Source organism: Doryrhamphus excisus, linkage group LG4, assembly GCF_037039965.1.
Source record: "Doryrhamphus excisus strain RoL-2023G ecotype Guam linkage group LG4, RoL_Dexc_Guam_v1.1, whole genome shotgun sequence".
Taxonomy (NCBI): domain Eukaryota; kingdom Metazoa; phylum Chordata; class Actinopteri; order Syngnathiformes; family Syngnathidae; genus Doryrhamphus; species Doryrhamphus excisus.
In genome coordinates this window covers 11,327,501-11,340,318 of record NC_136360.1, presented here as the reverse complement: position 1 = coordinate 11,340,318, position 12,818 = coordinate 11,327,501, and the positions used below count along the sequence as shown (strand labels likewise).

The window sequence follows — 12,818 nt, the reverse complement described above, 5'->3', positions numbered from 1 at the left end:
CAGAGAAGTAAAATAATTCAAATATCTTTCAAAATATCTTTCTCTCAAAATTAAGCAAAAGCATTAATCACCACACCAATGGCAGAAATTGTGGGATTCACAAAGGAAAGGCAAACACTTGTACAATATCCAACAATCAACCAAGGTGGAGGAATATAATGTCAGAGAGAGGAGGTGTTTTACAGTATTCACAGCCTAGGCTGTGGCAACACTATATTTAGTAGGTAAAGCTACACCATCAAATGTGAGGTGTGTGGAGTCGCAGAGAATGTGCAGATGTGTTGATGGAATGCAGGAAATACATATCACAGAGGAATGTAGTGAGGGACAAATTGTACAATATAGGTGGGGGTTGGAATTTAAAGGGCATCTTAGGAAAATGACAAGACAAAAGAATTTAGACAGGCTTTAATGGGATAGATTAAGCCCACAGGGTTAATACATAAGATGTGAAACATTTTTTTCCTATCTTAGTCTGTAACCTAGTACTCACCACTGTTGCAAACTCCTCAACAAGCGTAGTAGCTATTGGCTGTCTTCGAAGTCGCTAGATGATGTCATTGGATAATTTGCATATGAAGTTGTAACAGACGCTGTAGGAAAAAAGCATAACCTCTTAGAAGAGACATACAAGTGAGTCAAAACATTTTAATAAAATTTAGAACAACAAATAAACTTGATTGTTAGTTTGTTAATTTAAAATTGGCCGCTTACCGCTTATCCTCACGAGGGTCACAGGGGTGCTGGAGCCTATCCCAGCGGTCTTCGGGCGAGAGGCGGGGTACACCCTGGACTGGTCGCCAGCCAATCACAGGACACATATAGACAAACAACCATTCACATACCTATGGACAATTTGGAGTCGCCAATTAACCTAGCATGTTTTTGGAATGTGGGAGGAAACCGGAGTACCCGGAGAAAACCCACGCATGCACGGGGAGAACATGCAAACTCCACACAGAGATGGCTGAGAGTGGAATTGAACCCTGGTCTCCTAGCTGTGAAGTCTACGCGCTAACCACTCGATCCCCGTGCAGCCCGCCATGACTTCATAATAAGAAAATAATTTAAATATTTTATCTTGGCCAGCGCCTACCATCTTTTCATTTCATTTATCACACATTGTTCTGAGTCCTGATGCGTTTAGAGTGTAATAAGTTGTAATTTAATGACAATTTAGAAAACATTTTCGTTTTATATGCCGCTCTGTAAAACAGGCCAAGATCCACCACGGTGGCGTCATGACTCAGGCATGCTGGATTTGTTGATGCTGCGGAAGCTGATTGTGCACTGACAATTTGTAACTGTTCAGTGAGATCAGAATCAGCTTTATTGGCCAAATAGGCTTAGACAAATAAGGAATTTGACTTCAGTTCCATTAGCTTTCACTGTATCATCATAGATATATATGTGCGTGTGTATGCACTATGTACACATACACAGGGTTCTTGAGAGCTAAGCTGTTTTTCAGCTTCTGGGTGTAGCTACTCTTGTTTAACTCTTTTTAGGGAGTTTCTAGCCAGCCTGCAAAGGATCAGATCCCCACTTCTGTTGGCCTCCACCTCCTTAGCCTTATTGTATGTGCAGTACACTTTAAAAAATACTCAAAATGAGGGCTGCATGATATCTTCAACACTGTGACATCAGTACACCAGCCTTAGTTTATGTAGAGGCACATGCCGCCTCCGCTCGTCTTCCCCGAGAGCTCTGTGACGCGGTGTGCTTATAAAAGTTGCACATTACATGCTTTTGCTTTTAAATCCCCAAATTCCAGTAATTTGTGGCCAAGAGGGTTTGGAATGGCGCCAGATTTCGCGACAAAAAGTCACCAAGTTGACGACACTAGACTCACCCCAAGGATACACACTCCAGTACTGTAGATGGCGGTATGCACCTAAACGTTGGTTGCGACCCGCCATAAACAAAAAGAAGAAGAAAGAAGACGCTTCCTATTGGCTGCTACTTGACCCCGCCAGCAGAGTCTGAAAACAGCGCCCAAAAGACGGTAGTAGTTTCTACCATTTGTTTCCGGTCAGATTGTCAGAATTTTTTATTTTAAAAAGAATGTTTGCAAACACATAGGCTGATGGCGTTACTGTACTTAGACCTATTTCCCAGGTGAGTACGAAGCAAATGTACGAAGCCAGAAGCTCGTGCGATTAGCTACAGTTAGCAGCGACTCGATTGTGTAAAAGTAGCCGCTGTGTCATCTGATGATGAGCATCCCAGTGAACCTTCAGGATCTGCCCGCTGGTGTTTTCCAGGAAGTCTTCAGTCCCGAGAATGTGAGAGGAAGGTGAGGGACTGTTAGCACATCCTGACGTTGAAGGATGAGCAGCTGTGATCAAGATTCCCTTTAACGTCACTGAAGAAGTCACCAACAGTTGTTTAGGTGACATGTCATTGTCTCCGTGTAGGCATGCAGGAACAGGAACGTCTCTCACGCCACTGAGCTTCCCTAAATCTAGATCGGCTCTGTGGGATGGCAGCCCTGTTGGAGAAAAGCTCCACCTCCAGCTCTGCTCTCCCAGGTAAACACTGAGCTCTTCATATGTTGTGTCTCTCTTTTTTCGGAATTACTCTGGCACTCACTGTGTGTGTGTGTGTGTGTGTAGGATGCCTCGCATCCTCCTGCGTGAAAGAGCTCTTCGTTTGGCGCAGCGTCATGCCCGCCACTGCAACAAGTCACATGTTCCGTGCTTCTTCCTGGGCTCCGTGTCTGTGGATGCAGGTCAGAGGTCTCCACCCTCAGAAGTTTATGTGATGATGCAGACATAGCCCATAACCGGTGTAAATCCGAATGTTCAAAAGTGTCCTAGCAATTTGCCTCATGTGATAAGAAGTGTTTTTAGGTTCCATACTGTGACAATTTTCATGGCCACACCTGCCTTGCAAATATCTCAAATATGCAGAGAAACAGTCATGAACCTGGCGCACCACATTCTCCACGTCAGCCTTATATGACGTGATGTGATGTGACATGATGTGATGTGCTATCATGTGACATCAAACACCTAAGTGTCCAAAGCCAGCTCCAGTGTCACCAAGAGACGGAAGAGAACCAGGATGCTGGCCTGATTTAAATGGGTTTAGTTTGCATGCTAAAACAATATGTTAGCCGTTTAGCACAGATACATTACTGCAAACATGTGTCTTCTTTGTCCTTATCTGTTGTCCTATCTCATGCAGATGAGGAGGGTGTCACTGTGACTCTAGACCGGTTTGATCCCGGTCGAGACCAGGCTGCTGTGTCAGGTCGTATTCCTGCTGCCCCTCTTCCAGGAGACGTCCAGGTTCCTTGTTTATTCTCCTCCCAGAAAACATCTGATGACCTCATTCAGTCAGAGGCTGAGCTGTATCGCTCCTTCACTGTAAGTCCTGCCCATCAATAAGCGGTGTGTTCTTGTATGTCCCATAATGCACTGCACCCCGTTGACCGCTGCACACTTTTTCCCGACTCAGCTGATTTTCTTTCTGGTGTGTGTTTGTGGACTCAATCTCAGGTGCTGCAGCGCTATGTGAGCAGCCGACAGCCTCTCAGTCTGTCTCAACTCATAATGATCAAAGGTCGTGTCAGCTGCCAGCAGCAGGCTGATGCCACACTCTTCACTCTCAGCTGGTCATCCATCTGTCCGTCCATCAGCTTGGACATCCAGCCAGTCCGAGCCATCCCCATCATTCCTACGGCGCTGCTCAGGAGTCTGACCAGTTTGGGTCAGATGCGGCCACCCCACAACAGCCACCAGCGAGGGTGAGACGACTGGACCTGGTCACCACTGTAGAACACATTGTCATGTGTAATGTATGTGCAGGTTTGTGACCATGGATCAGACCAGGAAGCTGCTCTTGCTCCTGGAATCTGACCCCAAAGCTTCCAAGCTGCCACTAGTCGGGCTGTAAGTCGAACACACACACACACGCATGTGACTTGACATGCTGCTAGATCACAAAAGTGATTGGTCAAGAGCCAACGCTTGTGTTGATGTCTGATCTTTACTGATGTCATGTGACAGCTGGCTGAGTGGCGTCACCCACGTGTATAATCCTCAGGTGTGGGCCTGGTGTCTGAGGTTCCTCTTTGGCTCCGCCCTGCAGGACAGGTGGGTGTGTACAAAGATAGTTGATGTGAGATAATGCAACAATGACATGTTTTTTTCCAGGGTTCTGTCAGAAAATGGCTACTTCCTGCTTGTCATCTTTGGCTCCACCCACCGAGTCCCTCAGTTCTTTCAGTGTCGAGGTTCTGATTCTGGTCATGGACAACTGCACTGCCAGTTGCTAAGCGCCTCCCAAGACATCACGCTCTATCAGGTGTGTGTTTGGTCTTAAAGATGTCTTTGAGAGGACAGCGTTGACGACTAAAGGCTTTTGTGTCATCAGCAGGTGGCGTGCGCAGATGTTCAGACTTTACACTTTGAGCTAAGTCCAGAACACCATGTGAGACAGATCGAAGTGTTTCGACATGCTCAGACCTCCTTCAGCAGGTGAGCTGGTGAAGATTTTTTTTTTTAGCTGACTTTGTCTATCTCGTTCCCACCTGCATTCTGTCTTCTTAACTTCCTCCTCACCAGCGGAACTCCGCCCACTGCGGCCCTGTCTGTTAGTGACCATGACTCAGGAGTAGAGGACGAAGACGCCTCACCGCGACCTTCACCAAGTCCACACCTTCCTGTTCAACAGGTGAGTTCAAAGGTCAGTGCTCCATGCTGATTTTTGCTTGCGACCAACGTAACATCATGCTGGCGGCCATCTTTGTTATTTCAGACTCGACGAGTTCAGCCGTCAGTTCCGGAACTTTCGCTGTTGATTGACAGCAGTTTCACCTCCAATGTGAACTCCAATGTGTGGCAGGATACTAACTCTGCCCACAAGCTGCCCCCTCCCACAGGAAATGCTGCCTCCGTTGCTCCTCCCCCTCACATCCATAGTACCCCCAATCCTAATGTCCCTCAGCCATGCATCTGCTGCCCCCCACACACCCATGACTGCACCCCGGTTGTCCCCTCTAAGGTCCAACCCCCTCTCCAAACGTCTGCCCCGTCCAGTCTTCACCCTGTGCTTCCTGTTGTTACTCCTCCCTCCAAGCACCCAGCTCCCCCTCTTTTGCCTGACTCCGCTGGGTCCTGTTCCAGCATCCTTCCTGTTCCAGTGCCAAAGAATGATGACTCCTCCTTCCATCACGTTGTATCCCCGACCTGGCTTGCCCGCCCCTGTGACGTGGATGGACCACAGGCAGGGGGGGTTCCATCTGATGCTTACCAGCTCCTCCTCCATAACGATCAGCAGATCCGCCTCCTGCAAGCTCAGGTTCGCGCCTTTTCTTTCTTTTCTAGTTGCACTGGATGGTGCACTGCAATGTCGTTTTTTTTCTCATGTCTCCTTACCATTTGGATTTAGGAAAAAAGCGATAAAATGGAAATAACTATTTGATTCTGCAATTATTTAGTGGCAGGTTCCATTTGTCACTCATTCTGACATAATGCTGCACTGCCTCTAATGTTCATCAGGGGGCTTCTCCTGCGCTACCTTCTCTTCACTGGCTCTTTAAGGCAGAGCTGTGTGTTGGACTGAAACCTGAAATGGATAAAAGTGACTTTGCAGCGGTCCGGTCCACTGAACATGAGCGCAGAAGACCCTCTGGCTGACAGTGCACAGCGGTGTACATACAGTTACAGCAGCATAAAATTGTTGTTCCCTGGATCTGTTCAGGTCAAGATGCTGCTAGAGGCTCAGGTGAAGCTTCAGGGAGACCCACAGACCCCCAAGACCATGACCAGTATCGCCGTGGCAACAGGTAGGGCTCTCCTGTCAGATCAGAGGTTAACATGTAATCTTGTTTTTTACACTATTTGACGTTATTTCAGGTGCCAGTCTCTTCTGGGGGGATCAGACCCCTCCTCATCAGGACCCTCCCAATATTATTAACAGACCACATGCTTCTTCCTCCTCCTCGCCTTCTCCTGCCTCACATGACCGCTCCGCCACCAGGTCAGTGGGTGGAGCTGAAAACAGTGATGTCACAGACCAGGAGGCTCCTTGTCCCACTTCCATCCATCACAGGTGAGACTGGCAGCCATGTTGACAGTGTGCAGCCCACTGACATTGTCGACTTGTTTTGCTTCAGTGTTGACGGCCCACAGGCAACATTTGAGGCAGAGAGTGGTGGTGAGTCAGCTGATGGCCAGCAGAGTTTCTTCGGCAACCTGATGGTAAGGAGAGCGCCGCCATGCCGTCTAAAGCATGTTCACATTGCCACACACATGACACCGTGTGTTTGTACTCAGACGCAGCTGACAAGTCGTCTTCAGGAGTCAGACAGCAGACAGGAAGAGGATGAGTCCAGGAGGAGGAGCCTGTCGTTGGCAGCTGATTCCACTCATCCATCCAGGATGAAGAAGAAGGTCCAGGGGGCCGTGCAGCAGCGAGATGCGGACGTCCTGACATCTGAGGACAGCATAGTCCAGCAATGCATGGCCAGCAAAAGGTACTGTGGTCACGTGACCACCCGATCACATCATAGTTAAATCAGGTGATTGGTCAGTTGCTGATGAAGTCTGACCCTGTGGTTTGTCTGTCCAGCACACGAGTGTCAGAAGCGGTGTGCAGCATGGAGGTCCACCTGCGTTGCCACAGCCACACGGAGCTCAGCAGGCTGTCCATGGGAGGCCACTCCTCCGTGCCAGTCCTCACCTCCTTCAGTCCCACCTCCTCACCCCCTCCTTCCCTATTCCACCACCCAAGCGCCTTGCTGTCACCTAGCAATATGTCCATGGCCACCAGGGAGTTCATGGGGAGGCGTGGTCTGATCCAAGAGGAGGATCAAGAGGAGGACATCTTGAAAGCGTTGCCACGCCGGCCACTGACTAAGAGCACCAACCAGAAGCTCCCCCCACAGAGTCAACTTATCAGAGACCTGCGGCCCAAAATGCAGCTGTTGGTCGACAACATCAACGAGGACAAGGAGAATGTCGCTGCTTTGCCGCCATCTTTAGTCCAAACCAGTAACCGTCAAAGGGAAGGGTCAGTGGGGAACATTCTGGACCTGAGCCGACTCAGACAGCTGCCCAAACTCTTTTGACCCCGCCTCCTTGCCTGTGTCAGCTGGTCACATGATTTTAATACATATTTATGATTTACAAATAAAGTTAATTGATGATAGAAATCACATTGTTTTCTGTGTGGATAGAACCGATTGTGTTTCCGGTAGGTAGGAATTTCCTTTTTTTTTTAAAAAAAGGAATTTTGATGACAGTGCCCCCTTGTGGGGCCAGGCACACTTCCTGTTTTGACCACATGTCACAGGAAGTGGTTTGATACTTTCAAAATGTGGGAGTCAAGGCCTAATAACGCATGAAATGAGGTCAAAGGTTGGAGTGATGTTTGGACACTGCAGGTCATTGACTTTCAGTCTACACACAAACACACACACACACACACACAGTCGTCCTAGTGTCTGCTCAGGTAAGACATCTCTTTCAATAAATTGTGTACTCTGTCACAAATCAAGGTTAACCCAAAATAGGATCTGTCGACTCAACATTCTTGTTTGGGCCTTGTTTTTAAACTTTTGTTGTTGAAGAGTTTCCAGCATTTTAAATGTAGACATTTGTGCTACATTCTAAAGCAGTGGTACAAACGTTTTGAGCCCAGTGACCGCCTCGTTTCTGTCAATATCAGTAATCTAATAAAGTGCTCTTGTCTTGTAGCCATATATTTAAAAAAAATCAAAAAAAGCTAAATATTACAGTACAAAAAAGTGAAACTGAAAAACTGAATTCAGATTCAACATCGGTGCGGGCCTGGCTTTAGTTTTCAGAGAGAGGATAATAGCTTTAATGACAGCTGTGAGTGACAGGCGTCCATTTTGAGTCTTCTTTTGGTCATCTGAGTACACAAGAAATTGAATGGAATGGCATTGAGGAAAGTTATGGATAGTTCAGTTGGGATAGACTCCAGCATACTCCTGAGGCATAGAAAATGAATGAATAGAACTGAATACAAAAAATAATTTCAAAATTTGCATTCTATTTGTTGTTTTAGTTGGGGCCCATTTCTAAGACAGATTATTGACTGATGTAGGTTATCCATCCATCCATTTTCTATGCTGCTTGTCCTCACCAGGGTCGCGGGGGTATGCTGGAGCCTATCCCAGCTGACTTTGGGCAAGAGGCAGGGGAACTCTGGTCTGGTCGCCAGCCAATCACAGTGTATAGGTTATTATGTGCAAATATTTGCAATCACATGAATACACCGTTCCTGTTGTTACCAGATGACCTGTGACCTTTAGAGGTCAAACAAATGTTATTGAATGTGTCAACAATTAATGTCATGCTGCAACACTGGCCTGGTCTCTGTATCGCTTCTCTAAAGGATGTCATCTTTTGATTGGCTGTTGCTTCTGAGCCTCTTGTCGCTGGTCTCGGGCTCCGCCCACTTAGACATCTGCACCGCCAAACCCAAGGACCTCCCCCTAGAGCCGCGGTGTGTCTACCGCCGGCCTGATGCCGACACCCCAGAGGAGCCAACGGACGAGCCGGTTCCTGAGTCGACAAACCCACGAGTATGGGAACTGTCAAAGGCCAACGGACGCTTCGCTCTTTCCCTCTACAAACAGGTGGCGCTCAGCAGGAGCGCCGACAGCAACATCTTCATGTCCCCCCTCAGTGTGTCCACCGCCTTTGCCATGACCAAACTAGGTGCTTGCGAGCACACGCTGCAACAGATCATGGAGGTCAGTAGTGATCGCTTGTTACTGCGCTAGTCTAGTGTCATTTTCCACTCTCTGTGTGCGCAGGTGTTCGAGTTTGATTCCATCAAGGAGAAGACGTCGGATCAAGTGCACTTCTTCTTTGCCAAGCTCAACTGTCGTTTGTACAGGAAGAAAGATGCCACCACTGACTTGATCGCCGCCAACCGACTCTTTGGAGAAAAGTCTCTGCGCTTCAACACAACTTACCAGAACATCAGCGAGGCCGTTTACGGTGCCAAACTGCTGCCGCTCAACTTCAGGGTGGGTTCCCATACTTGGAAAACTGTGATCTTCAGAACCCATTCTGGGTTTCACTCTTGCTTGCCTCTGTGATATAGGACCACCCGGAACAATCCCGCCTGACCATCAACCAGTGGGTTGCCAACAAGACCGAAAATCGCATTCAGGACACACTGCCAGAAGGGGCCATAGACGGCAACACGGTTCTGGTCCTGGTCAACACCATCTACTTCAAGGTATCTGAAAGGAAAGAATGTTCCACGAAGATCATTATCTATGCTACGCGATGCTAAGCGAGTGTTCTGGGTGTTCCTCAGGGTCAGTGGGAGAAGAAGTTTGACAAGGACAATGTCTACATGGCAGACTTCCATGTGGACGCCTCTCGCACATGCTCTGTCCACATGATGTTCCAGGAGAACAAGTTCCGATATGCCCGTTTGCCTCAAGAGCGCGTCCAACTCCTGGAGATGCCTTACCGTGGCCGCGACATCACCATGGTGATGGTGCTTCCGGGCCTGGATACCTCACTCACGCAGGTACTGATGTGACAACTTCTGGTTGCACTCGTCTCAGGTGGCCTAGTGGCATTGCTGCTCTGTAGGTGGAGGCGGGGCTTGACCTGCACACACTGAGTGGCTGGTTGGATAAGATGAAGGAGACCAGCGTATCCGTTCACATCCCTCGCTTTCGTGTCGAGGACCGGGTCCACCTTAAGGAGAAGCTGCAGAACCTGGGCCTGACGCACCTGTTCAGTCCGAGCCAGGCCAGCCTGCCGGGTGGGTGTTGGAAGCACACACCTGAGTGACTACTGAGACATTTGTAGAATGGATCCTTCAATGTGGTTCTCCTTTCTCATCAGGCATGTTGGAGGACGACAGCAATGGCGTTTACATCTCAGATGCCTTCCATAAAGCCTTCCTGGAGGTATGTCACATGGTAGCGTCTCACGTGGGTGGGATGTCATGACTGCTCGTCTCTCTGCAGGTCAACGAGGAAGGCAGCGAGGCAGCTGCTGCTACCGCTGTGGTGGCTGTGGGTCGCTCCATCAACTTGAATCGGGAGATCTTCATGGCCAGTCGTCCCTTTTTGCTCTTCATCCGGGAGTCGTCCATCAACACGCTGCTCTTTATGGGCCGCATGGCCGACCCCTGTCATCTTTGACCCTGTTACTCAAAACATTCATCAGTCGTGAGACTGAAATATTTGACAGTTGTAATAAAGTCATTTTGATGTGACTCAAGCTCTCGTCATGGAATCATCTCAATGACAGGGATTTGTAGAAGGCCCCCCAAGCTAGCAGTGACTTAGCACTGGACGCGACATGCTAACTACTTTGGAAACATGTCATCGAGTTTCCTGTTAGTCAAGTTGTAATGAGTTGTTAAAAAAAGTGGCAAGCAGACACTTTCAGTCAGGTTTTTATTTTCTTGAGTGAAAGAAGCAGTTGACGTTTGGCTCTGCTCCCTCCCCCACCCCCGACGTGAGCGTGTGACATCAAACTTTCACTTCCTGCTCGTTAAAAATGTTCCTAATCCATCCTTAAGCAGTTTAAACCAGTCAGTCGGTTAAAAAAAGTCTGTGACCTTCAGGAAACAAGTCAGACACCATGAAGGTCAGAGGTCAGAGGATGATGAAGTGAGGTACCACAGAAGAAGAAGAGGACGAGTCCGAGTCTTGGTGGTAGAACCTGAAAGACGTGATCTAAGAACATTCTAGATCTATGTTTATTGTTCATAAATTAGCATTCCTGTTCGATCAATCCAGATCCGATTCTCACAGGTGGGGTGAACTCGGACCGGGATCAGGTGAGGTAAAGTGTCGTGGAGAGGCGGGCCCTGTGTGGCTCAGCCAATTAGGTTGAGGTGATGTGGTTTTGTACAAGTAACGTTTGCTAGCCTTAGCTTGCTGCTACGTGCGCGTGTCCTGGTCTACCCGATGGAGACTGGAGAGGTTTGCATAAAAAACAAGAATGTGGTTCACACGCGAGTCGTCTTGTTTTCTTTTTTTGTTTGTTTTACCAAAACTTTAAGTGCTCAAGTTGTTTGGAGGCCATCTTTGAAGTGGTAGCAGGTGAACTTTGACCTCAGGTATATTGGGAGATCTTTGTCAAAACGAGTCCTGGGTCCATTAAATGTGGCACCTTCATAAGTGCAACAGCAGGTCTGAGTTAATGAGACGACATTTTGTTCATTAGCACTGACTAGCTGTGTTCTGGCCAGTGAGTGGTTAGCTTAATTTGATCATAAGTGATTATTTTCAATATTAGCGGAGTTGTTAGTGACACACACTAAAGAATATAAGAGCTTGTATACGAGCAAATTTTGTTTTTCATTTTTGTCTTTGACCGATGTACTAAATATCGCCTCTTTGCTTTAATTCCTGATCCAGGAAGTCAGAACCGAAACAAAAAAAAGGATGAAGCGCTCCCCGGGTGGTGTATTACATGGCGACGAGAGGTAACTGAGCTGCTTAGCTTATCTGAGGTTTGTCCGTTGAGACCCGAACTCAACGATTCTTTGCTGCGGTGTGACGACGATTCAAAGACCCAATCCGGAGGGACCAACGACGGTTCCGGGGTAGGTCAGAGTGCGCCTGAAGGAGGTCTTGTGATGTAACATTGGATGTCAAATCTTGTGACCACTCCCAAGTGTGTTGTAAGGTTTGAACCGTGGATCAATGCATTCGCTTCAAATGAAATCACTTAATTGATTTGGTGCATTCGGGAGCGTCATTCAGGCTGATTGTCAGGAGGCAGAGAGGAAGGACGTGAGTGTCAGACAAAATAAACGGAGGACCCTGGCGCCAACTGTCTCAGTCGGGCCCCGTGGTGGAGACTGACGCGTGGGGACCCTCAGCGTACGCCGCCCCACTCCCGCCACCGCCTTCAGGCTCCTCCTCGCCAGGAGAGGCGTCGTCACTGGGGCCTCCCCGGGATGTGAGAGAGGCAGTGGTGGTCTCGGGGGAGGCGCTGTGGGTGTCGTGGCCTGGATGGTTCTTGCGCAGGTGCTGGTTGAGGATGGCCTGGAAGGGGAAGCTCTTGGCGCACAGGCGGCACGTGAAGGGCTTGTTGCCCGTGTGCTTCCGAATGTGGTATTCCAGCTGGTCCTTGCGGGTGTACTTCTTCCCACACAGGCGGCACACAAACGGTGTGATGCCCATATGCAGGCGCATGTGGCGATCCAGGCTTCCTTTTTGGTTGAAGGACTTGCAGCAGTAGATGCACGTCAGCCTCGGGTTGTACCGGAACCAGCGGTCACCCGCCTGATCCCTCACATAGTCCTCGTAAGCTGCCGGCTCCTCCCCCTGATACCGCCGCCAGAAAAATGAACATTTGGTCAGAACCAATGCCCGTCCAGAAATGTCAGTTTTCATTCAGTTCATCAATGTTATATGTAAATATTTATACATGATGTTGGAATCCCACAGAACACAGAAGTAATCAAACTAACCAGGGAGCTGGCGTGTCCTGGGTCATCGGTTCTGCTTGGAGATTCACTCTTCGCTCTTTGATGGTCAGCAAGGACAAGGACGCTCCCTGTGGGGCTGAACCTGGCTCACACACACGCAAAAGTGCGTTGTGTCAGGCGGTCAGAAGCAGGGTGTACTCACGAGGCATAAAGATGGCTCTCACCTGTCAGTGTCACCGACACTGCTGGACGGTCGTATGGCGCAGCTTCCTGGCACCAGTGTGCTGTGTCCCGACACGTCAATCGTCATGGCACTGCCCCCCTCAGACAGGCTCGCCACCTCCCGGTCGCGGCCTGTTCCGATCCACTGCTCCGTCCGCTCAGTCTTGATCCTGACTCCATCCACAATGGCGCCTTCGTCC

The 12,818-nt window shown here is 48.8% G+C and overlaps 3 protein-coding genes across 5 annotated transcripts in view; 2 read left to right on the top strand and 1 right to left on the bottom strand.

Moving 5' to 3' along the window:
* The first annotated feature begins 1,967 nt into the window (after nucleotides 1–1,967).
* On the top strand, nucleotides 1,968–7,162 carry stil (STIL centriolar assembly protein). 2 transcript variants are annotated; one of them, XM_058073947.2, is made up of 16 exons: nucleotides 1,968–2,296; nucleotides 2,418–2,531; nucleotides 2,616–2,731; nucleotides 3,190–3,371; nucleotides 3,504–3,751; nucleotides 3,813–3,896; nucleotides 4,014–4,100; nucleotides 4,161–4,311; nucleotides 4,384–4,484; nucleotides 4,572–4,680; nucleotides 4,765–5,307; nucleotides 5,710–5,794; nucleotides 5,865–6,060; nucleotides 6,125–6,209; nucleotides 6,285–6,484; nucleotides 6,580–7,162. In XM_058073947.2, the coding sequence occupies exons 1-16, from the start codon at nucleotides 2,214–2,216 to the stop codon at nucleotides 7,076–7,078; spliced, it is 2,883 nt and encodes a 960-aa protein (XP_057929930.2). In that variant the 5' UTR covers nucleotides 1,968–2,213; the 3' UTR covers nucleotides 7,079–7,162. The 2 variants fall into 2 exon arrangements, with proteins under 2 accessions (XP_057929930.2, XP_057929929.2); XM_058073946.2 differs by having other exon boundaries at nucleotides 4,381–4,484.
* Nucleotides 7,163–7,382: 220 nt separating this feature from the next.
* Nucleotides 7,383–10,229, top strand: serpinc1 (serpin peptidase inhibitor, clade C (antithrombin), member 1). The gene is made up of 8 exons (XM_058073948.2): nucleotides 7,383–7,461; nucleotides 8,371–8,731; nucleotides 8,795–9,010; nucleotides 9,088–9,225; nucleotides 9,307–9,525; nucleotides 9,591–9,765; nucleotides 9,849–9,913; nucleotides 9,974–10,229. Exons 2-8 carry the CDS (start codon nucleotides 8,372–8,374, stop codon nucleotides 10,148–10,150), a joined length of 1,350 nt encoding a protein of 449 aa, XP_057929931.2. The 5' UTR covers nucleotides 7,383–7,461; nucleotide 8,371; the 3' UTR covers nucleotides 10,151–10,229.
* A 172-nt stretch (nucleotides 10,230–10,401) lies between these two features.
* Nucleotides 10,402–12,818, bottom strand: part of zbtb37 (zinc finger and BTB domain containing 37) — a 3,793-nt gene continuing 1,376 nt past the window's right edge. For both annotated transcript variants that reach the window (XM_058073841.2, XM_058073842.2), the window contains exons 2-4: nucleotides 12,621–12,818; nucleotides 12,439–12,538; nucleotides 10,402–12,292 (exon numbers count right to left, since the gene is read on the bottom strand). The exon at nucleotides 12,621–12,818 is cut by the window's right edge. In XM_058073841.2, the coding sequence (XP_057929824.2) occupies nucleotides 11,801–12,292; nucleotides 12,439–12,538; nucleotides 12,621–12,818 (790 nt within the window). In that variant the 3' untranslated portion in view covers nucleotides 10,402–11,800. The remainder of the gene's footprint in view (nucleotides 12,293–12,438; nucleotides 12,539–12,620) is intronic.